At 37.3% G+C, this 24618-nt stretch overlaps 1 protein-coding gene across 2 annotated transcripts in view; it reads right to left on the bottom strand.

Moving 5' to 3' along the window:
- Positions 1-8380: 8380 nt before the first annotated feature.
- The window catches only part of gsk3bb (glycogen synthase kinase 3 beta, genome duplicate b), a 37046-nt gene continuing 20808 nt past the window's right edge, over positions 8381-24618 (bottom strand). For both annotated transcript variants that reach the window (XM_022674767.2, XM_022674768.2), the window contains exons 4-11: positions 16668-16778; positions 16192-16322; positions 15162-15268; positions 14950-15047; positions 14754-14849; positions 14286-14472; positions 13735-13833; positions 8381-13011 (exon numbers count right to left, since the gene is read on the bottom strand). In XM_022674767.2, the coding sequence (XP_022530488.2) occupies positions 12941-13011; positions 13735-13833; positions 14286-14472; positions 14754-14849; positions 14950-15047; positions 15162-15268; positions 16192-16322; positions 16668-16778 (900 nt within the window). In that variant the 3' untranslated portion in view covers positions 8381-12940. The remainder of the gene's footprint in view (positions 13012-13734; positions 13834-14285; positions 14473-14753; positions 14850-14949; positions 15048-15161; positions 15269-16191; positions 16323-16667; positions 16779-24618) is intronic.

Below are 24618 nucleotides of genomic sequence, written 5' to 3'. Positions count from 1 at the left end.
CTGAACAGGACACAACTTTTTATATATATAATTCCTGTTTATTTTTAAAAAGATATCTAAATATCTAATTGAAATGAAAGTGACGTATTTACTGTGCTCTTTCTTCTGTAACGGCCACATTTAATATTTATTTCATAGAGCATGTTAAAATTAGTCAGAATAGTCAGCAAAAGCGTGAGTCCATCTATTCTATCCTAACCTAAACTGAAACAACGGTGATACCAACAAGGGTGATACCAATCATTTACACAAGACTGTACATATTTTTATTCAAATATCTATTCAAAAATAGAATTACATTATTTAGAAACATATGTAACACATCACTACACACATTTGCTTGTCTAAATTGAAACTCTTAGGGGAAGTTTGCCAGACATAAGTCTAATCGTAGACTATATTTTCTTTTCAATGGAAAATCGCCATTCAAAATGCTCTGGAATCCAAGACTACTCTTAATCCCTTTCTGGGAAACCGCCCTTAGTGTTACATTTCAACACTCGCAGTGGTAATTTAACACTTAAAGTGTTAAATTAAAACTGACACATTTACTGTACAGGAGCGGCAGAACATTTACACAGACAAATAAATATGTCTAACTAAAGTGTAAGTTAAACATAAAAAATACTCAAATCGTTTGTTGAACAGTTTCTCTTTGACATTTTATTGAGCAAACAAATAGCTTTCTACTCTTATATATACGTTAATTTCGTTTTTTAACGAGCTGCCTTTCTTTAAAGCCCCATGAGGATTGTTGTTGATTTTTGTTTAGACCATTAAAACATTCTAATTTATTGAACTGTTGAACTGTTCGTTTTCTTTAACCCGCAAAAATGACGCGATTTACTGAGCGGAAAACGAGATAAGACTGTAAATAAATAAATAAAACATCCACTGTGTACAACCGCGTAAGTAATAAAACACATCCGATTAAACTCCTGGAGAGGTTTATTAATTATAATTACACTATAAGTGATATTAAAAATGTAACAATGCAATATTTGTTCATTTTCGAAAGATCTCGGTCGGAGTGGTCTTTCTTTTTTTAGGGTTGGAAGTGTGAGAGCTGAGTTCTACTGAAATAAAAGTATAGGCATCAAATTCTTATTAGTGTACACTTATACAGCTCTGGAAAAAATAAACAACCACTTAAAATGATAAGTTTCTTAGATTTTACCAAATTGAAAACCCAAGAGGAAGATGGATGATCACAGGCCATCAAACCAAGCTGAACTGCTTGAATTTTTGCACTAGGAGTGGTATAAAGTTATCCAAAATCAGTGTGTAAGACTGGTGGAGGAGAATATGCCAAGATGCATGAAAACTGCGATTAAAATCCAGGGTTATTCCACCAAATATTGATTTCTGAACACATAAAACTTTATGAATAAAGTTTCCATTTCTTCGCATTATTTGAGGTCTGAAAGCTCTGCATATTCTTTGTTGTTTCAGCCAATTCTCATTTTCTGCAAATAAATGCTCTAATGCAATATTTTTATTTGGAATTTGGGAGAAATGTCGTCCATAGTTTATGGAATAAAGCAACAATTATAATTTTACTCAAACATATACCTATAAATAGCAAAATCAGAGAAACTGATTCAGAAACTGAAGTGGTCTGTTAATTTTTTCCAGAGCTAAATATAGGTTTAGACGTTTTGTCTCTGTTGAGGATTTGAACCTTATGCACACTTTTGACTAGGAATGCTTAAAAGACTTTATATAAATTCCTGAGAGCTATTTTTACAGTAAACCTATTTAAAACTACTATCAGTAGATTAACCTTAGTCAGGACCAAAAATACACCGCGTCCCCTCAGATTAGCCTGTTAGCTTCGCTTGTGTGTGTGTCCATTATATTATTTTAAACAGTATCATGGTCATATTATAATATATATTTTTATTGTCACCAATTAATAAGAAAATATGGGATGCATTCAGCCTACCTTAACCTTTAAATCAATATTTACAACATTACAATATTACAATATGTATATTATATTCAATAAAATATTGCGTGCATTTTTTGACACTACTTATTTATTTAATAATGTATTATTAATGTTCAGAGTTATTAATATTAATAAAATAAACAGCGTATTTTACTTTCTCACACATTCGATGTTTATTTTTGTAACATGTTTAGTAAATCTACTTTTAATTATTGTCTTTGTATGTTTAGAGGTTTGTCTCTGTTGAGGATTTGCACCTTATGCACACTTTTGTCTAAAACCGTTCTTAAGACTTTGTACAATCGCTTGAAAGTGGTACACTGTTTTTATGCATGTTAAATCCATGCAAAGCAGTCATATGCAGTACCAAGCTTAAAAAACAAGCTTCAGCTTTCTCTTCTTCATCACAGGGAAGAACAATTTAAACATATCAAGGAACTATTTAAATATTTGGATTACTTGGGTTCTCGTGCTATATGTTTTTATTAAACTTTTTATTATTATTACTTTTTTAAATGCATAGTTTAAACTTTACGATTGCTTTAGTGCAGTTTTATTGCAGGTCTCCTAACCTGAATGAAGCTGAATTTCAGGATATATTTAGAACCTTGAGTTTTAAATGACGTACACAATGAAAAACTTTAATTAAACGAAAAGGCGCAATTTGTACTGCATAGTTTTGTGTGGTTTCCACGCATTAATACAAAGTATTAACACTCTTAAAAATATTGGTCGTAAAGTGTTGCCAGGGGTTTTGCGTCTAAAAAACTCAGTTGAAATTAACTGGAATTACTTGGTCAAAATTGATTATTGGATGGCATCACATTTAGCACCTTTGCTTCTGATGAGTGCGTTTTCTGTTTGACATTGACTTATTAACAGCTAACACGAAATAAAAACATTTTGTTTTATTGAATGAATAAACTATTTTTTTATAGATAAAATAGCACATCATGTCTGTTTATTCCTACTCTAATTATACTGCTCTTTTATACAGACCTACTCAATTCCCGAACCTTTTTAATTTCCAAAGAGCCTCTAGTTTTATTACAGCAACAATTCACTCCACTGTAGTATCTTGGGTGAAAGCTGGCCCTTGGTTTAATAATGAGTAATTACACTACTAATCTATTCAAGCAGCATGTCTCCCCCTAGTGGAAATTGAAGTTATTTACATATTTTTGTTTGTTTGTGTTTGAGAACATATAAAGCTCTGGACAAAAATAAGAGACCACTTCAGTTTCTGAATCAGTTTCTCTAATTTAGCTATTTATAGGTTTTTGTTTGAGTTAAATAAACATTGTTGTTTTATTCTAGAAACTACGGACAACATTTCTCCCAGATTCCAAATAAAAATATTGTCATTTAGAGCATTTATTTGCAGAAAATCCTCAAATAATGCAAAGAAAACATGTTCATTTTATAACGTTTTAAGAGTTCAGAAATCAATATTTGGTGGAATAACCCTGGTTTTTAATTAAATTTTTGCAGTTTTCATGCATCTTGGCATGTTCTCAAAAATTCAAGCAGTTCAGATTGGTTTGATGGCTTGTGATCATCCATCTTCCTCTTGATTATATTCCAGAGGTTTTCAGTTTGGTAAAATCAAAGAAACTTATCATTTTTAAGTGGGCTCTTATTTTTTTCCAAAGCTGACATTCACACACACACATGCATTTTTAAATGTTAAATGAAAAAAAAAGAAAGAAAGAAAGAAAGAAAGAAAGAAAGAAAGAAAGAAAGAAAGAAAGAAAGAAAGAAAGAAAGAAAGAAAGAAAAAGTACCACAACCCTCAAAATAACTGAAATACAGTGTGAAATGTTAACAAACAAATACATCAGAATGCAATGATTCACAATAGAAAATAGACAACACATCAGAAAGTAAGACATTTTACCATTTATTGAAAACTCATTTAGAAGTTGATGGCAGCAAATGAATCTCAAAAAAGTTGGGACAGGGCAACAAAAGGCTGGAAAAGTAAAAACAATATCTGCAATAGGGGCAATCTGCAATTAACTTTCATGTTTAGGCAAAGAAAGTCTCTAAGAAAAAAGAGCAGATGTCCACCAACCAAATCCCAGAAAGTTAACATAAAATTGGAATATCATCAAAAGATTCTAACAACATCCATGGAAATCCTTGTGCATAGAATGAGGAATCTTGTGCAAATCTGGATGCTGGTGATCATTGGGCCTTCAGGTGGCACTGCATTAAAAAAGGCATTATTTTGTACTGGAAATCACTGCATGGGCTTAGGAACACTTCCAGAACTCACTGTCTGTGGACAATGTTTACTGTGCCAATTCACAATTGCAATTAAAACTGTTTCATGCAAAGATGAAGCCAAATGTCAACACCATCCAGAATGACCTTTAATTTATTTTATGCTCAAAGCAAGACTACATGCTGTAGATCAACACAAATAGTTCCCTTTAAAAAAACCCACTCACATACACACAATAAGACAAATGAGGAACAAGAAAATGCAGCAGAAAGTTATAATGAAGGGAGAGATGTTGAAAAATCCAAAACTACATCCTTAAACTTTACATTCTGGATTTGTTTGCACATTCAGTTGCAGTTATTAGTATAGCAGCAAATAACACCAACATCCTTGATCTTTTTCCAGTTCTCACAGGTTTGCATCTGCATACAGCCCATTGTAATCACCCTGTCTAAAGAAAAAACAACAGTTCACAATTATTAGGGATTATGTTTTTTTTTCATAATAGTGAATGTTTCACATGTAAAATAAACAAGTCAACTTACCATCTCTAAGAACAGTTCCGCATGTATTCTCTATGCGTCCACACATAAAGTCTTGACGGACACAGGAGTCATATCTTGTTCCACTTGGACAGAAGTTACATCGCAAAGTAGCTGTTAAAGAGTAAAAAGAAGACAAATCACTTCAAAAATCAATATTTGTTGGAATAACTCAGTTTAATCACAGTTTTCATGCATCTTGGCATGTTCTTCTCCACCAGTCTTACACACTACTTTTGGATAACTTTTGCCACTCCTGGTGCAAAAATTCAAGCAGTTCAGCTTGGTTTGATGGCTTGTGATCATCCATCTTCCTCTTGATTATATTCCAGAACTCATCATTTTTAAGTGGTCTCTTATATTTTCCAGAGCTGTATGTTCAAATGTTTATGGACTCCCCTTCTAATAAATGCATCCAGCTACTTTAAGTTGCACCCACGGCTGACACAGATGCAGAAATGCAAACAGAGCAGGTCTAGTCTCTGTAGAGAGGAGTTTGCAAATAGAATAGAATCTGAAGTAGAAGAAGCATGAGCCTCTTGACACCACACCTAATGCCGGGCATGAGCTAGAGCAGCATAAAACCCTCAGTATTGAGCAGTGGAACTAACTAACTCATTTCTGGAGCGATTGTGCTCCATCCATTACTTGTAGGAGGGTTTGGGAGGTTGTAGATGAGGTGAGGTAGGAAGGTGATTATCTATCTATTCAACATCCCAACCCCGCAATGATTTAATGAAACACTTTTAGTACTTCAAATTGAGTTGCTGACCCATCAAACATGGTAATTAGGACAACATTGGTACAACAAACAGAAAATGAAGCAAGGCTTGTGGAATGGTGGTACCTTTTAATGGAGCAGCTGGATCTGTATTGTTCTTAGCTGTGGGTCGACTCATGATGAAACAGTTGAAACACTACAAAACAAAAATAGCTTCACCCAGAAGAAATCAACAGACAGAAATGAAGCTGGTGGGTAGTAATGTCAGACTCTGAGTGTCTAAAGCTGGAGTTACATTGTACAACTTCTATCCTGATTTTAACCATGATTTTCTTTCTTTGAGGTATAATTATACTGTGTGTTTTACTCTTTTCTAATGTATCTATTCATTTCAGTTTCCTTTTATACATCTGTAATGCTGAAACTGTCTCTAGTAAACTATAAAATATTTTAAATTCTATTATTTCTCACATCCAAGTTTTATCTAAGTCATGCTGTGGTAAATCACCTTACAACTGTGCTTAAAAACCAGGGTTATTCCACCAAATATTGATTTCTGAACTCTTAAATCTTTATGAATATGAACTTGTTTTCTTTGCATTATTTGAGGTCTGAAAGGTCTGCATCTTTTTTGTTATTTCAGCCATTTCTCATTTTCTACTAATAAATGCTCTAAATGACAATATTTTTATTTGGAATCTGTGAGAAATGTTGTCCGTAGTTTATAGAATAAAACAACAATGTTCATTTTACTCAAACATATACCTATAAATAGCAAAGTCAGAGAAACTGATTCAGAAACTGAAGTGGTCTCTATTTTTTACCAGAGCTGTATATAACTTTAGCACTATTGCATCAGATGGAATAATAAGCAAGAGACTTCTGGGTACATTTTTTTTTATATAATTTCTGTGGCGATACCTGTAACAAAAGTGATTATGGCACCTACATTCAGCAAATCAATATATTTATTTTACTTATATATGTTTAAGACAAAAATCTCTTACTTCAGTAAATGTTTGTCGTGTTGGAATTCTGCCCTGCCCTGATCTCTGGAAAATGAAACTCATTTAGTGAATGACAAAGCAGAAGAACCACTCTTCGTTGTTATTGTTTTAAATAAGGCTCAGTACCTGTTTGGCAGCATAAAGTGGTCCGTATTGTTTTGTTTCTAAACTGAAAGCAGATGCATTTCTTAGTGGAGAAGGGACAAAATGGTGTGTTTAATGGTATCAGTGAGCTGGAACAACCGTCCCTGCTAAGCCTTATATATTATAATATATTCATTCTAAAAACTGGGGTGTCTGGCCGCTTTTCGCAGAAGTTTTTCTGGCCACGTCACGCGTCTTTACGTACTTACGTCACCTGTACGGCTTCTAAAAGTGGATCTGGCTCAGATTTACTAAACGCGAGTGGCTGGTGGAGCAATAGAGACTAGGAGAAGGGGAAACTGAGAGCTCAGTAGCTCATTCACCCATGGTAAAAACAAAGTGTGTAGTTGAAGTGAAGTTTCTGACTGAGCACGCTCTCTCTCTCTCTGACTGAACATAACCCGGAATCAGATACATCCGCTCTGAAAGGAGACCGCATCACACCCGCCCAGTTAAAAAATATTGTTCTGCATACTCAGTGCAATTACCCATTCTTACCAAACAATTCTAACCTAAGGCAGTGGGATACAGATCTACAGGGGTTGGACATTGAAACTGAAACACCTGGTTTAGACCACAATAATTTGTGGCGACAGACAGTTCTGGTGGAAACAGGAGAGTTGAGGTGCACATTGAATTCTGACGTGATTTTATGGTTTTTAGATACAATCCGGGTTAGCACCCAAACATCCCTTTCAGACAGCGTCCTCTTACAGTCCACAGTTAATCCTGTTGGATGTGGTTCGTTCTTCTTGGTGGTACCCTGGATACCGTGGCTCTTGATACATCACAAAGACTTGCTGTCTTGGTCACAGATGCACCAGCAAGACATGCACCAACAATTTGTCCTCTTTTGAATTCTGGTATGTCCCCCCTAATGATTGGCCACCAGTCTGCTCCAAGTTAGCGACGAAACCTCCCACACTAAAATGACAGGTGTTTGTTTCATTGTTCAGCGCTTGTAGATTCATGATTGTCAAACCACTTTACACAAATGAACTCTGTTTAACAGTTTAACTTGGACATGATGTCAATCCCAACTCCAACATCTAATTTATGAACATAGTCTAGAACTCTATTGTAGTTTAGTACTAATGACTATCCAGATAATATATTACTCTATCTAGCTTAGACCTTGTATTTCAGGAAAAGCCTAAAAACTTTTGGATTTACAATTGTGGTTAGCAAAAAGAAACACAGCAGGGCTATAACAGAAGAAGAAGGAGAAGGGTTACACTCGAAAACAAGGGGTTGGGGTACAAAAGAGAAATGGGATTGAGCCGAAATTTCCTCCCAATTCCTTGATATTATGCACTGTAGAGTAAGACTATTTAAACCCCTTACAATGTTTCTTTGAGGAATATTGATATTTAAACATCAACACATTTTCTCATGTATTTGTTACAAACTGAAGGCTCCTTGCCCATCTTTGCTCCTAAATTTTTTTTTTAACTTCATTGCTTGCCCTAAATTTCCTCTGTCTCAATGTAAGGTGTTTTTATGGACGGTGCTGCAGGCCTACAACATTACATATCTTGGTTCATACTGTCAGCAATCAAATAAAAGTTTTTTTTTCTGATTTTGGGTTATATTTATGCATCAATTCTGGATGCTCATGAGTCTGTCTGGACAGTGATGAGAGGCTTACCTCCAAGCCTTAGGCAAATCTATTTGGTTAACATATTTGGTGGAGACGGCAATGACCCTCCATTCAAATAGTGTCTACTCGTGTGAAAAGAAAGTGGAAAGAACACTCTGTAATGAGGGGCAAACACAGCGATGACAGGGTTTTCAGTGTGATTTCAGGCTAACCTACACTTTATTCAATGCAAATTACAGTACCGGGTAACTACTTCTCTGAACCATTTTACACAGGAGAACGGAACAGTATTTACAGAGAGAGACATTGAGCATAACCATCACAGGAGGGAAAACAAACAGATCTGTTTTGGATGAAATTATATATATATATATATATATATATATATATATATATATATATATATATATATATATATATATATATATATATATATATATATATAGATATATGTATATAAAAAAAATAGTCAACAGGCATTCAAGTAATAGCAATGTCATAGTCGTGTTCTTCTTTTTGTCTGTGGTTACAAAGTCTCTTTGTCAACTGCCAACAGCTATACACAAGTTTATGTCCAAATATGCAGCAACCCTTTTTTATCCTGTTAATTTAATTTCAGTTTGTCGTCTTTGTTTTTAAAGCAATTTCATAAAAAAATAAAAAATAAGAAAAAATAAAAAAACTGCGTGACGGACAGGTTACGATCTTCCCCGAAATGTCACGTGTCTGAACGTGATCTGATGCGTTTCGCAGTCGTGGTGTGGGAAGCGACATATCTATGGCTGTTGTAGGATTTAAAGAAGGAAAGCATTTACATACGCTTACATGTATTATTAATGGTATTATTATTATTACGCTTTTAATTATGTACTTGGTGCTACATGACATATCCCCCTTTGAGTGCTGCTGAAAGCGGTATGTTACAGCTTTGTAGACATAGAAAATAAAACAAACAAAAAAACAACAACAAACAAAAAAAGAAGTGATCATCAATTGTGTAATACTTATTGCCATAGTTGATTAGGTAATACTGTAGAGTATGACATCATTTATTTTATATCCCTTTCTTAATGGTTAGCTGGTTAGCAGAAAAAAATATATAATTGACAAATAGACAAATAAACAAGCAAACCTCAAGCTAGGTTAAAACTCCATAAACATGTATACCTTCTTCTTTAAAACATTAATTCATTTTGTTTTTTTTTTTACATGTTTTTCTCTGAGCCATAAAGGTTCTCATTTAGGGGTGGGCAATTTGGCAATATTGTTATCACAATATAATGTATTATGAGCAATTTTGTTATCGTGATGCACAATATGCATTTATAAGCATGAAAATATTGTGAATTTCCTCAGTGCTTAAAACGAAAACTGACCAATTAACTGCTAACAGCTCATTTAATTACACAGTTTGTAATTAATCCAGTGGTACATTTTGCATAAAAATACTGTACCAACTATGGTAGAGAGTGCAGGTTTAAGAATCTGCCCCAACTAATGCATTTCATCTGTGTGACACAAAAGCACAAGAAATATTACATATCGTTAGAATGCCTATAAATATCGTCCACCCCTAGTTTCAATACAGATCACACTACAGAAAGGAAAACAGGGATGATAATGAATAAGCACCATCATGGGGATAAAAAAAAACATTGTCCAATTCAACAAACTCTAGGGATGTAAATAAGCATCTGAATCAGGTATTATCTGGTATTATTTTGAAAATGTGCAATTAAATTTTCTTTTTTCTTTTTTTTTTACACTAAATATTACATAGCATTTTCATTATAAAATAAAAAAAGAAATGTGGCCTAAAAGTAGACTACATCTTTCTTGTAATGAAGAATCTCTATTCAAAATGCTATGTAATCCAAGACTAGGCTTAATCCATGTCTGGGAAAGTCTGACTTAACTTCAGATAAGATTTAGTTGTTTGTAAATCAAGGTAAACGCAGTTAAATCCCTTGATTTTGTTTGTGTTTTGGAACAGGTTCTTACCCTTGCATATCCTCGTAAATACAATGGCTGCATTCTAATTACATACTAACTACTTTTTGAGTATGAAGTACTTAGTACGTAGTCAAAACTAAGTATATGAGCAAATTTCTACAATCCACGCTCTGAACCGGACCACTTTTTGAGTGTGGTTTAGATTGAAACTGTTATCCCACAATGCAATTTGAAACAGAACGGGAGGTGCATCACATTATTAAGCGAGATTGAGGTTACTATGATAGCAAGTTTGAAAAAAAAATGCAGGTTAGGAACTTGTTTGAAGGTGGGGCTTACTGAGAAACAAGCAGAGTAGAGAGTAAAGAAAAGCAGCCAATTAGAGAGACGATATCTATGTCAGACATCCCTCAAGTTCACAGAATTTCCACCCACATGGGGCGCACTAGTCAGGTTTGAAGCAGCAGTGTGAAATTTTTCACTAAAAATCTAGATTTTACATGAATGTTAAACAAGCTCTGGTTAGTTTGTAGAAGACTTTAACAATAGCACATAACAAAGGCCCAAAAACACGAGACTAGAACTGTGGATTCAACAGAAGCAGAGCAGCAGCCTTTCAACAGCACTCCAGGGAGGTCCATTACGCTATGAGAGAAATCATCGCCTCATTCGCACTGATCCTGAACCAGCTCAACCCGACCCAAACATCCTGAACCACTGAGATTAATGCTTAACAAGAGAGCACAAAACTGAAAACTGGTCTCAGATCAGCAGCAAATAGGCATTTTTGCTTTTTTTTATTCAGCTTCTGTTACTGCTATCACGATCTGTTCTAGATTTTCTTCCATAGTGGTTTTCTTTGTACAAATTTGACATAACACCATCTGGGCGGAAGGAGTTCCGGAAAATGCCGGTAATGCCAGTAATGCCGATTAGCTTTTGCTCTTAATACTATTTTAAACAAGCAAACAAAAACAAACATTGTCCAAAAACCCCTTCAGTCTCTTCCTACCTTTCCCGCAACCTATGCAAATCTCTGCAAAGATCGTAAAATACGTCAAAAGATCAGCAGGGAAAGGCTCAGTTCTACAGAACAGACCAGAACAGAGAAATGGCGACATAAAAGAATCAGTGGAAGTAAAGGCACTCCGAAACTACCACATACACTTCGCAGCCGCCCCCGCTGCGTCTCCGTTGGCCATTTTGCATTCTATGGCTAGGGCAAGAAATGTATGTACAGCTCGAGACTACATTGATTAGACTCAGCCCTGATCTTCGCTCCTGAACTACTTCTTGAAAACGTCTTCGTTTGTCATCGCTTGTTTATTTTTGTGTGTATACATATATAATTTTTTTCCTCTGCTCACTGACGCCCTCTAGGGGTCGGCATATTTTAAATACAGTAGACATACTACAACGACAGCATGCGTGCTCATGCACGCACATACACGCACTCACACAAACGCACGCAAAAACCCAAGCGTTTCAAAGTGAGTGTACACAGTAAACGGAAGAAGAAGGGAAGACTAGCATGTATGTGGAGGAGGGAAGGTAAAAACAGAGGTATACTCCTTTAAACACACTTTTAAAAAGAAAAACAAGGAACAGAAAAACATACAGAACAAAGAAACATTAAGGATAAAGCAGCATACCGTCGAAGCCGAGCATACAACCCCACGTGTATCAACCCCACACAAGAAGTGAAAAGGCAACATTATAGACATTATATAACGTTATAGACAAAGGTATTTCACAGGAAACCAATGTGCAGTCCGCAAAGCCTAGGAAATCTGCTCTCGCCCACTTGCAGGTGGAAGTAGCCCTTATGTTTAAGCTGATCTGGGATCAGTCGACTCAACCCAACCCAAATCAGAACCTTAACCATTATGATGGGAAAAAACAAACGAACAAAAACAAACGCACACAAAAAGATACACAACTGTCGTTTATACATCAGTATAAACCATCATCTTATCTTTGATCTGGGATCAGTCTTTGCCCTTATCTTAATGAGCTTTCAGAGCTCAGAACAATCCTAGTTCAGCAGCGCACATTTACTCCGAGATGCTTCAGTACACACTGAGACACACTGATCGTCTCTCAGACGACCCAAAGCTGAGAACGTCTGTTGTGTTCGGTTCAACGTTTTTGTTCTTTTGGGTCCTGCACCAGAAGGGCAAGGGTCACAAGGCTGGGAGCTAAAGTGAAGAAATCCGCTTTTGCTTTTAATGACTAGACGGGCGGCAACAAAGGCTACTGTGAACCAATCACCCTTTAAAAAAATAAAATAAAACAAAAATTAAATTACGATTCAAAAAGAGACACACAAAGCCTCATATTTGTCGCTCTACATATCTCTACGTATCTCTACATAAGCAGACGTGTGTGTATGTGTGGGTGTGTCTGTGTGTGTGTATATATATATATATATATATATATATATAATATATCATAATTATCATCATCATTATTGTTCAACTTCTCCACAGTCCCAGAGTCCTCTTGTCCCCGAGTCGAGAACGAATGCGAGGCTGTTTTTTTTTTTTGTTTTTGTTTTTTTAAAGACATCCTTGTTGTCCTTTAGTATAAATAAATTATAAAACGACAATAAAAATAAAACAAATGGCGAGGGGTTGAGGGGAGAGAAAGTTCGGTAGGTTTGTCCGTGCCTCGTCATGACTTGTTTTCTTTTTTTTCTTTCGTTCTTTTTTTTGTAGCCGCGCCCCTAACTTGGGGAGTGGGCATTGTAAATGAGCAGCATCATGGGGGTTGGCCTGTTGAGAGGTGGGTGGGGCTCAGGTCGAGGGGTTTGGGGCAGAAGCGGAGGCAGCGTTGGTGGTTGGGCCGCGTTCGCCGCTGCTGACATCTAAGAATGGGAAGAAAGAGAAGAAAAAGACAGCAAATTAATTAATAGGAAATATTTAGGGATAGATGTGACAATACACTATAAGCACAAAAGTAGAGGGACTCTTGCTCATTTATTGTTTCTTCTGGACTCATGGGTGGATGTTTGTGTTTTTACTCATACAAATATGTTGGTGTAACTGTTTCTTCTGTCAAGGGAAGACTTTCTGCTAGATTTTGGAGTATTACTCAGAAACTTTGATTGAATTCAGTGACAAAAGCTTTGAAAGAGACTAGACAAGCTGTGTGCGTACATTTTACCTCTTGCATCTCCAGTCCACCTTAAATACTGCAGCCTCTGCAGTCTGTTGCACACATATAGGTGGAACAGGAGAGTTAGCTAGCTACTGAGAATAACTACTGATGATTGGTTTTATACTTGTTATGAAAAGAAAGTGTCATAACACATTGAAAGACACAATAAACTATGGTAAGATAGTAGTTATCATATAAATATATATATATATATATATATATATTTTTTTTTTTAAATATTTAATTTTCTCAGTGATTCTCATAATCCTCTGTTTTGAGTGTGCCTCTGAAAGATCTCCTTTTGAAGGGCCATACCCCCCTACCCCTCAAGCACACAAACACACAAAACAGAGGGGTAGGGCTAAGTGGTGAAATGGGATTGGGCCTTCGTCCATACAGGTATAGTGAGACCACACAAGGTGGCACTGACCTGCCGTAGATGAGGCGTTTGAGGGAGGGGAGGCTCCGGCCTGATTGCGGGCATGTGCAGGGATAAGTATGGATGCCAGCGATGGGTTACTGGACAACTCTAAAGAGACAGAACAACAAGATTTAATGCCATAATGTGCTTAATATGTATTAACCAAAGCATTCATTCTCTAATTTTCCTTTTTAAAAATGCATGGTAAAAAATACTTAATTAATTTGAACAAATAATAATACACGCTGTACAAAACAATTATGTTCACAAAATAAACATTGTGTTGTTATATTCTATAAACTAAGGACAACATTTCTCCTAAAAAACCCAACAAAAATATTGTCATTTAGAGCATTTATTTGCAGAAATAACAAAAGATGCAGAGCATTTGGGATAAGCACAAGCAAATACACCTCAGTATACTTGATTACTATAGTAAACTACATAAAAAAAATAGCCTGGAAAGCAGAAAAGCTTTAAAGTTTAAAAACACGATTATATTAATTTTGCATCATTTGCCAAATCAATAATGTTTGTATATGTGTCTGTGGGATTTATACCCTGGGTGGTGAAGTTGAAGAGTGGTGGTCTCTCTCGGCCATTGGGGAGTTTGAGGGTTGGTACGCGTAGCTCGTCAAAGAAGGCATGGGCGCAGGCCTCCAGAGGAGTAAAGCGTGCTGTGGGTGTATACTCCAGCAACCGAGAACACAGAGCAATCGCCTCAGGAGGGGTCTTCGGTCTGAACACCTAAAAAAAAAAAAAAAAAAAAAAATCACACAAAGTGCAAGGCACGAATGTAAAATTGCACACTTCATTAAAGCTAATCTATTAACTGCATTATGCCCACACTGCCACATGGGGGTGCTGTGATATCTCCAACATCTATCCTTTTCTGATTTCTGACTGCAGTTCCAGTAAGGATAACAAACGGTCTGAAACAAGCCTAAATCTGAAGAGATAAAAAGGGCAAAGAGCCAAGATCTAGAACCAGAGGTGTTCACCAGCTTTTCCAGCAATGACTGTCTTACCTTAGTCCACGGGTGGGCTTTAATTTGAGGAAACTTGAATTCCGTGTAGTTGGGGTTCATCTCACGGATCTGCTCACGAGTGGGGGTCCCCAGGACCTAGAGAAAGATGTACTTTTAGTATCTATTTAATGATCAAATGCTTTAGATTCTAACCTTACCATCACAGACAATACAGGAATAGAAAACACAAACCAACCTTGATGATTTCAACTAGCTGGTCAACCCCACTGTCCCCAGGGAAGATGGGCTGCCCCAGAAGAAGCTCCGCTAGCACACAGCCAGCTGACCACACATCTGTGAGACAGAGATGCATAGAAATTGTGATTACAGACAAAAACACCCAAAGAACAAAGTATTTGGAACTTACAAACTATTTCCAGAGTCATTAGAGGATAAACAAGTGCTTACCTATGCTAGAGGTGTAGTCTGTGGCTCCAAAGATGAGCTCAGGGGCTCGGTAGTAGCGAGAGCAGATGTAGGAGACATTGGGCTCACCACGCACCAGCTGCTTAGCGCTGCAGGAGGAAGTCAAAAGAAGTGTTAGAGAGGCTGCTGAGCATTATCCCCCTGCATCCCTCACATGCCATTACTAGTAATTAAAAAGTGTTATGTGAGATGCTACAACTGAGATGCTGAACTGCTGTACTATGAAGGCAAAAAGCTTTTACCGTATTTTTCGCATTATAAGGCACACTTAAAATCCTTTAATTTTCCCCAAAATTGTCAGTGCATTTTATAATCCAGTGTGGCTTATGTATGAATTGTACCAGTCAGGTTGTAAGGAGCAATAAAGCTACTCTACTGAAGTGCAGCGTAATACAGGAGTTTTAGTTTAGTTCCCCAGCACTAAGATCGCTAGCTCTTTTGCCGCTCAGAGGGGAGGTCTAATTGATGTGAGGTCTAACTGCTTTAAATGTGGCTTAAACAATCAGATTTAACTGTAATTAGCATATTTCTACCTGATTTAGCCATTTCTAACTCCCACCCACACGTTAGGGTACCCCAGTCACACAGTACTACCAGCGTTAGTCCGATAAAGGCTTCCTTTGAGACATATAAAACCATACAATTGACTCTTCTTCTGAAACCTAAATGGAGACTTTGTACAAATACCCATACTGACAAATATTGTGCTGAGTGATGTGGGAGGTAAACATGAGGTACCATCCTACTACCCACTAAAAAGGCCCCATTACTAAAAAATCACAAGTTTAAACCCCAGCAATGCCACAGCCGCCCGAGGCTGGCAGAAGCTCTTTCTGTGTGTATGGCTCTCCCTCTTTCACATATGCCAGTTTTGCTCTCTAGAACGCCTGCGTATGGATGGCAGTAGCATCACAGGAAATCGAACCTGCAAATTTCCAATGATGCAGCATTTCTATAAGGCAAAAGTGAAAGCTCCATTTTTCTGCTCCTGCACTCCTTCTCCCTCCCTTACCTGCCAAAATCACATAATTTGAGCACAGCAGTCTCAGGGTCCAGCAGTAGGTTCTGGGGCTTGATGTCCCGATGGCAGATCCCAAAGGAGTGGATGTATGCCAAACTGCGGAACAACTGGTACATATACAGCTAAAAAGAAACAGAGAGAGAAAGAGAGAAACAGTAGCACACTTAACAATGAATTCTGTATATTGTACATTTTGCATATGATTTATTACAATACTCCTTTACTTTATTCTGGCCTGTTAGCCAATAAGAAAAAAATTCCTGAAGTATCCCTGCACGTTTCTTTCTGCAGCACACTAGATTCGAGTTGAAGTATAATGAGTAAAGAAAAATGATAAAGAAGCAAAGCAAAGGATCTACTTCTAATTAGTTCAATTATAGAGTTATATAGAGTTATATAGAGATAGCAAACCAAAAGACTCAAACAATGAATTTACGCAAATGAGTTGAATAAGACTGTATTCGTACCTTTACATAAAGCATGGGAAGGATCTGCTTGGCTCGGCTGTAATGCCTGGAAACTCGGTAGACAGTCTCTGGGACGTAGTCCAGCACCAAGTTCAGGTACACTTCGTCCTTCTGCAAGTCAACGGAACAAAGAGAGAAAGAGGGAGAGAGTGGAACAGCTTCTTCAAAACTTCAATGGGAAACAGTATGAATCCAAATGTTTGTGGACACCTCTTCTAATGAGTCTGGCTGTCAGCATTACTGCTAACCCACTCAAACTCCTTTTTAGCTCTGTTCGGTTCATAGCAATGTGATTAAACTGCTCCAAACACTGCTAAGTTCGCCTAATGTTATTGTTAGCATTGTCGCTGTAACCCTTTTAAGCCCAGCTGTTATTATTGTGGTTAACCTGACCCTGGGTACAGACATGAGATAGGGAAATATGATTTTAATTCTTAATGGAACTTTGAATGATCTTTTAATTCACTCTGAGAACAATCTTTTCCATGTGTAAACCCTATCAGCAGCAAGTCGTTCAGCTGCTAGCATCTCATTAGCATCACTGCCACACCATAAGAGTTGCTAACCAAACCTCTCACTATTGTGTTAATTGCAGCCACACCAGCTGAAAGATTTGCCCAGCATCACTACTCCAGCATTAGTCAAAATCACAACTCACAAAAAAAACTGTGTATATTCAAACAAAACCTGAAAAAACTGAGCTATTCCTCAATGAATCAATATCAGAATGTAAATAAAATTGGGATCCTGTAAACTAAAATTGGTGGTCACGGTCTCTTGGGGAGGGTCTACATTTCAATGTTAGCAATGAACACAAAAACAGAGAATAACACACACAAAAAGTGTGTGACCACTACATATTTACATAGATATAGTTGTATGCTGCTACATCAAAGTTGTTAACATTATATTACGGTTGCCAAGCAAGATTACTAAATAAACAGAATAAATACTAGGCACATTAAAACAGAACTAATGTGTCAAAATGTAATTTTTTTTGTACATGCCAGAACTAGACCTAAGCACACTGAGTTTCCTAAATAGCATAACCCTGATTTAACTGGCCTCTATTGCCTGCTTCTCAGGGTATGTCTCATCAGATTATGATTATATAAATGACTTTTTGTCTGTTTGTGTATGTTTGAGGGAGGTGGCTTAGTCTCATTTACACTTCTTATTAAATATCTTTTATCTTTTTCTGTCACATCACTACCTTACATTCCCCTTTCTTGTTTTCCTTTTCTTTTCAAAAACACTCCTGTTGCAGCCTGGACTCAGAAACCGATCTCTGAATATGATGAGTCACTTTCTGCCTCACAACAGCAGCCCCGCAATTACTCTCCTATTGGCTGAATGGTTTGCGTAGAGCTCAGGGATTGGTTCGCTTTACCGTTGTGCGCTGAATGGTTGCACGTAATTGGCTGCAGAGGCACACACTCACTGTGATTATCATGATGATGGCTGAGGTGCTGTGTGCAATTCTCATATCCAGATTAGGCTGTGTGCAAGAGTGTGTGTGTGTGTGTGTGTGTGTGTGTGTGTGTGTGTGTGTGTGTGTGTGTGTGTGTACAAAAATAAGACACAAAAAAAAAAAAAAACACTGCATATCATGAGCTTAATCAGTTAACAAAATTCAAACAAAGTACTGAAACTTAAAGTCAAAACAAATGTAAGAATTTTGCGACACTTGACAACTTTCAGTGAGGACCCAAACTTAGACTAAGGGTTGTTTCACCCCTCCCTTCTCTTCAAAATCCAGGCATGCAGATGTTTAAATAGCAGATGTAAAAAGCTGCCTTAGACCACAGTCTAGAGCCAAAATTTGGTCCAACCAATCCAAAAAAGGTGGTCTTAATCCAGATCAAATGTATGGTTCAGTTTGTTTGCAGTGTGAACACACTTGTTAGGATTATTCAAACTTTTAGACCAGCGATTTTAAAAAAGTTGCGTTGACATCTCTTTTTTTGGTTTGGACTACCCTTAAAAAAATACGAGCCCCACCAAGAGACAGACTTGACAGGTTGGGATGACCCAAACCAATCCAGTGACTCAGGATCAAAGCCAATCCAGACATATATACATACAATCCACCTGGATTTAAGTAAGCAAATGATGTGGGGTTGCTGCAGTTGGTCAGGTCTAGGTTCAGCAACAGTATGTGCTGAAAGATTGAGGTCAGCTGACTACCTGAATATACTGAATATAGACCAGGTTATTCCATTAATGGATTTTTTCCTTCCCTGATGGTACGGGCATATTCCACGATGACAATGTGAGGATTCATGGGGCAGGGAGCATGAGATCATCATTTTCACACATGGATTAAGAGAGTTCACCACAGAGTCCAGACCTTAACCCCATTGAGAATCTTTGGGATGTGCTGGAGAAGACTGTGTGCAGTGGTCAGACTCTACCATCATCAATGCTGCAAGATCTTGGTGAAAAATTAATGCAACATTGGATTGATATAAATTATTGTGACACTGCAGAAGCTTACTGAAACAATGCCACAGTGAATTGTTTTTTTTTTGGCTAGGCTGTGTACCGTCTCACTACTGTAATCCCAATCAAGTCGAAAGAACGAGTCTGAACTAACGTGCTAATGTTAAATAGCAAACGCTAAAACAGACTAAATTGACGTCAGTGTTTTGAAGAAGTTGGGAGCTGAATGTCGGGAAGCAGTGGAGGTCAAACTGATTGGATTATAAGATATTAAACAAACAGTATAATACATTAATTTTATACTTATACTACTACACTAAACAAATCAGAAGTACAGATGTTTAATTATATAATCTGTTTGTAATAATGAAATTATTTTACCTCAGGTGATTATTGGAAGGACATTATTATTTATGGATGCAATTTATTATTAAACGTAGCATAAGATCAGATAGGATCGAAAGGAACTTGGGAGGGGAGGCAAAATAATCTAATCAGAGAGATGATTCTTTTTAACCAACCAGTGCTCTGCAAGGTTTAAATCATGTTAAAATCCTTTAATACATAAATTCTTGGCTCGTTGGGAACCACAAGTGAGCAGATACTTTAAAAAAGTACCCTGTTCAGGGTACCAAATTTGCCTAATGCAAATGCAAAAAAGCCAAGCAGAGTCAAGTCTAGTTGCGTAGGGCCCATGCGGCAAAAAAGCACCATAAGGCTAGTTATAGGTCTAGTGTGTATATTGCCAATGGTAACACACCAGTGATTGCATGTGTGCATGTCTAGGAAGGGTTACATAATGCAGCTGACAATATATCTAGGTCAGGACACACTCTGAACGGTCAGCCGCAGCCTTAAAATCAGAGGACGTAAGAGAACGCAGACATATCTGAGCATACCCCTCCTCACTGGGTGAGATGGGTACAGAAGTGTGGGTCTCTAATTCGGTGCCAGGTCATGCCCATTCGGCTGTGCCAGACGCCACAATTAGACCGCAAGTTGAAAGCAGGGTGCACCTCGGAAACATCGGCATATGGGCGTTAGCAGTTCTGGTTATTTTAAGCCTGTTCTAATTCCATTGCAACATTTTGTACTCTTACTCTGCTGACACAGATGTGACAGTCGGAGAGGCTGTCCACTAGGGTACTACGATATGGCAAAAGTAAAGATCATAATAGTTAACAAACTTTTTTAAGAAACATAGTCATTTTCACAATTTTATAACAAAGTTAAATTCACTAGCAGTATTAAAGCAACCATCACACAAGTAACTGAAGCAACAGCTTGTGTGTGTTAGCCATGATAACTGATTTTCTGAGCTGTATTACTCGCTGATAGTTGATGACCGTGTTGTTTAACCCTGCGTCCACTTAAAGGGGTTTCCAAAGTAATCCCACACTGCTGACCTCAGTTCCTTTTTACAGTAAGATGGACATTAAGTTTTGATTCTCTTAACGTTTTTTTGCACTGTGTGTTTCAGTGCATCAGCAGTTGCTAAGACTAAAAGGAGATGAGCATGTGCAAGTGAGGTTCTCTATTCACTTACATTTCCCCCCACCCAAATATGACCAGTAAGAAGTAAACACAGTCCACAGTATGATAACCAAACACGCTCCAATATCATTTTCGTAACACGATATTCTGTGAAACATCATCCACGACCTGCAGATAATGTCTGTGAATGAAGTAACACTAATCTAAGTAGATTTTCAAGGCTACAGTTACCCGAGCAATCCTGCTAAACCTCTACATTTCCCACACTAACTTGCAAATCTAACGCCTTACAAATGCAACATCTACTTAAGATATCTGGCAGGCACACACAAGTAAATTTACTCTACCCTACTAAAGTTTACCACATATATTCTGTGCAGGGTTTTCCTACAACCGTCCCAAAATCATTCAAAGCTTACATGTTAGTCTGGAGCCCTGTCTGTGATGCATAAAGCTTTTTCAGCATTAAGCTGCAAAGCTCTGGAATGGTGGAGCTCCATCTAATACTTTGGGATGAGTTGAGGAGTTAAGGAGGTAGGGTGATACTCCTGACCACATATAGCTTTTGTTGCTAAATGTAATCAAATCTTCACATCCTTTGGTAGATTTTTTCCTTGTACACTAAGCATCAAAATACAAACATGCATCAACACCTGCAGCTTCCATAGGTACTCCAGCTTGACCGAACTAACTCATTCTCTACTTCTGTCATTTTTTGTAAAGATCCCTAAAAAGAAAAAGAAACTCCCTTCATCTTTTTCCACATACTCCTTCACTCCTCTCTCACCCACCTTTCTCTTGGCGGCAGCTCCAATCACTTTTTTCAATAACCAGAAGGGGAACGGAAAAGCCCGTCCCAATTGTTAAAGTAAGAATAGCTCTTTACCTCACAACTTCGAGTAACTCTACACCTTTGGTCTCCTTCCTAGTGTTACTCATTGTGTGTGTGTGTGTGTGTGTGTGTGTGTGTGTGTGTGTCTCCATCCTTATAAATATATGTTCTAATCACGGTTCATGATGAAAGGCCTCTGGCTGTCCAGGAAAGGTAATTCCACTGACCGATCTCACAGGCTGGATGCCAGTCAATGAGTTCAGAACATTCAGGCAAGTCACTGAGCTTAGAATTTGCTGCCATTCACCCAATGGCATTGCAGACAGCCACAAATAAACCTGTTTTAAATAGCCAATATATTGTCCCAGGAATTACTGCAAAAAAATACACAAACAAAAAAATACACAAACAAAAAAAAACAACAACACAGTATCGGGGCTCTAGAACGCAGGCACGCACGCAATTAGAGTTGCACGGTGTACCGAAGGTTCGATTCTTTTTCGATACTACGTCATCACAAACGATTCGGTTCTTTAGCGTTCGATGCTTTCGATACTGTATATAGCCCAGTCACTAGCTTCAAATGAGTCAAATTAGTAGGCGCGATTTGATTCAGTTCATAAGAAAACTGATTCACACCGCAGCAGTCGGTGTGGCAGGATTCAGATAAACTTAGTGTTCTGAACAAATGAATCGATTCACGCGCAAGCCAGCAGAGCAGCAGCGAGTGTAGAATGGCGACGGCTAAAATAACAGATGTCTCTCGTCCGCGACTTGTGGACAAAACGGGCGCGAGGAGTGAAGTGTGGGATAATAGTCTGAGATGTAGGCATCTGTTTTTATTGATATTTTTATTTTTAAATAAAATAACGAAAACTGAAAGTGAAACTAAACTACTTTATTAGCGCTGTTTTCACTCCCGCAGTTGTACAGCGGGGGGTGTTGTGCCGATTCTGTCCGCGAAGCGGGAGTCGGATTCAGTAGCGGATTCGGCACAAGGGCGGCGGCACCTCACGGTCCGCGGTGTTAGTTGTAAGCGCTCGCGCTAGCCGCAAAATACGACAGAAAACACTGAGGGAGCTGCAGAATTATGTATGGGACTAGAATATGAGCACGAGGAGATCAAAGAGAACCTTTACCTGTGAGTAGCTCACATCAGAACACGCAAATCTCTCTCTCTCTCACTCTCACTCTTTCTCTGTGTCTCTCTCTCGCACGTGAACGCCTCCGCGTTTGACTTGCAGCACTGTGTTTAGCTGTTCTTAAAAATCATTTTAATTAAATAATAGTTCTATGCTTCTATGTTACAGTGTTATTTAACATAATTCTGATCATATTTCGCTCATTCATTTAGCAGACAAGCACCCTGATCTCTACAAAGAGCTGAGAAGTCGACAGGTTAGTGGAGTTAGTCAAGATACACTCTGTCTGTAGCTTTACTAAGATTTACTAGCGACTGCTAGTAAATCACGTTAACACGGAGAGGAGTGTGCAGGAGTTTTGTTTTGGACCCGTGGTTTTCTCCATTTCTCCATTATCCCATTGGCTGTGAAACATGAACTCAAGATGTTCACGTTTTCGCGTTTCCATCGCAAATCTGTGGTCAGGCACGTAGCCTGCTTGCTCGTTACACTGAACATGGGCTTATTAAAAACGGTAAACGGTTGATTAATAAAACGGAGCAGTGAGTGTTAAAATGAACATAACATTGTAATGTTCTTCTGTCTCTTTATTTTCCTTATTCAGAACTTAACTTCTGCCCGCCCGTCAGGTTCACATAGTCAGGCTACCATTACCTCTGGTTTTAGTTTTAGTTTTTAGGAAGTGTTTAGATAATTATGTTATAGTTAAGGTTATAATAACGAAACTTGTTTTTTGTACAAATGTTTCATTTTAGAATAAAAACGTTTGCACCGATTGTTCAGTGTTCAATCCAGTTCAGTCAAAAATAAACATTTTATGTTCAGATATTTTTATTGTTTTTTTTTCTTCCAAGTATCGTTTTGGTATCGAGAATCGTGATACTACAGTTGGTATCGGTATCGAAGTCAAAATTTTGGTATCGTGACAACCCTACACGCAATATCATGCTCTAAACAAATAAGGAATAGTGAAAGGCAGGACCGATTTTTTTTCTTTTATTTTTAATTTTTTTGATATTTTAATATCACTGTGATTAACAGTGATTTACTCAGCTTAGAAACACAGTTAACATCACTAGTTAGCCATCTGCATTAACAGCAGCAGTAAATAAATTATCTCGAAATTACAGTTAGCATCACCAGTTAGATGTTAGCCACTGATGCTAATTTGCTTTTGGGGACATAAGAGTCCCCAGACTAGCTTATATACTTACACTTCTTTACCAAGAACAATAAAGACAAACAATACAATTTTTATTTTATTCAGAATATACTAACTTTAAACTTCTTATCAAAATATGGTTAAATATCTAAATTCTCTTAATATTTGCATCTATTTTTTGAGCAAGGTTAGTAGGTCAATATGTCCTATATGCACAGCAATTAAAAAAAGAAAGTGAACCTGCAGTTTATTATAAAAAATTGAGTGCACCCAACTGTAAAAAATACATAAATAAATAAATAAGGCACACCAGTCCAACCAGTGCAAAAAGTTATTCTAGAGTCTTTTTATTGAGAATTTTATTGTAATTTTAAAATGATTTCAATGACACTTGTGTGTGAATTTGAGTAAAATATATTATTATACTCTCTCATCTCTTAATATAATAGCAAAATAATCCAATTACACCCTTTTGAAGAACAAATATTTTTTAAAGTTAGGCAAAATTAAGACCTTGGAAATTAAACATATAATAAAAAATAAAAAAACTCTACACAAAATAAAAGTTTTTTTCTTCACATGAGGTCAACATAACAGCTCAATCCCGTTAGTGATCTCCTTGGACAGTCACAGATTGGATCTTTTTTCCCATAAAGCAGTGGTTTGTTTGATAGTTTGCTGAAGCGCATCAGGTTAGTGATGATGAGTTATATTACTCTGTTTCCCGGCAGAGTTGGACACGGTGTGCATTAAGATCCAGAACTTTTCACGCCCCTTTTCTGTTCATCACACATGGGAATGCGAAAGTGGTTGTCTTGTGTTGCAACATAAGTTACAGGTGTCTGTGTATGGCTTGATTAAACAGTGTGACAGACAAAA

Source organism: Astyanax mexicanus, chromosome 21, assembly GCF_023375975.1.
Source record: "Astyanax mexicanus isolate ESR-SI-001 chromosome 21, AstMex3_surface, whole genome shotgun sequence".
NCBI classification, from domain to species: Eukaryota; Metazoa; Chordata; class Actinopteri; order Characiformes; family Acestrorhamphidae; genus Astyanax; species Astyanax mexicanus.
The sequence above is the reverse complement of the archived record's forward strand: the minus strand, read 5'-3'. Positions and strand labels throughout refer to the sequence as shown.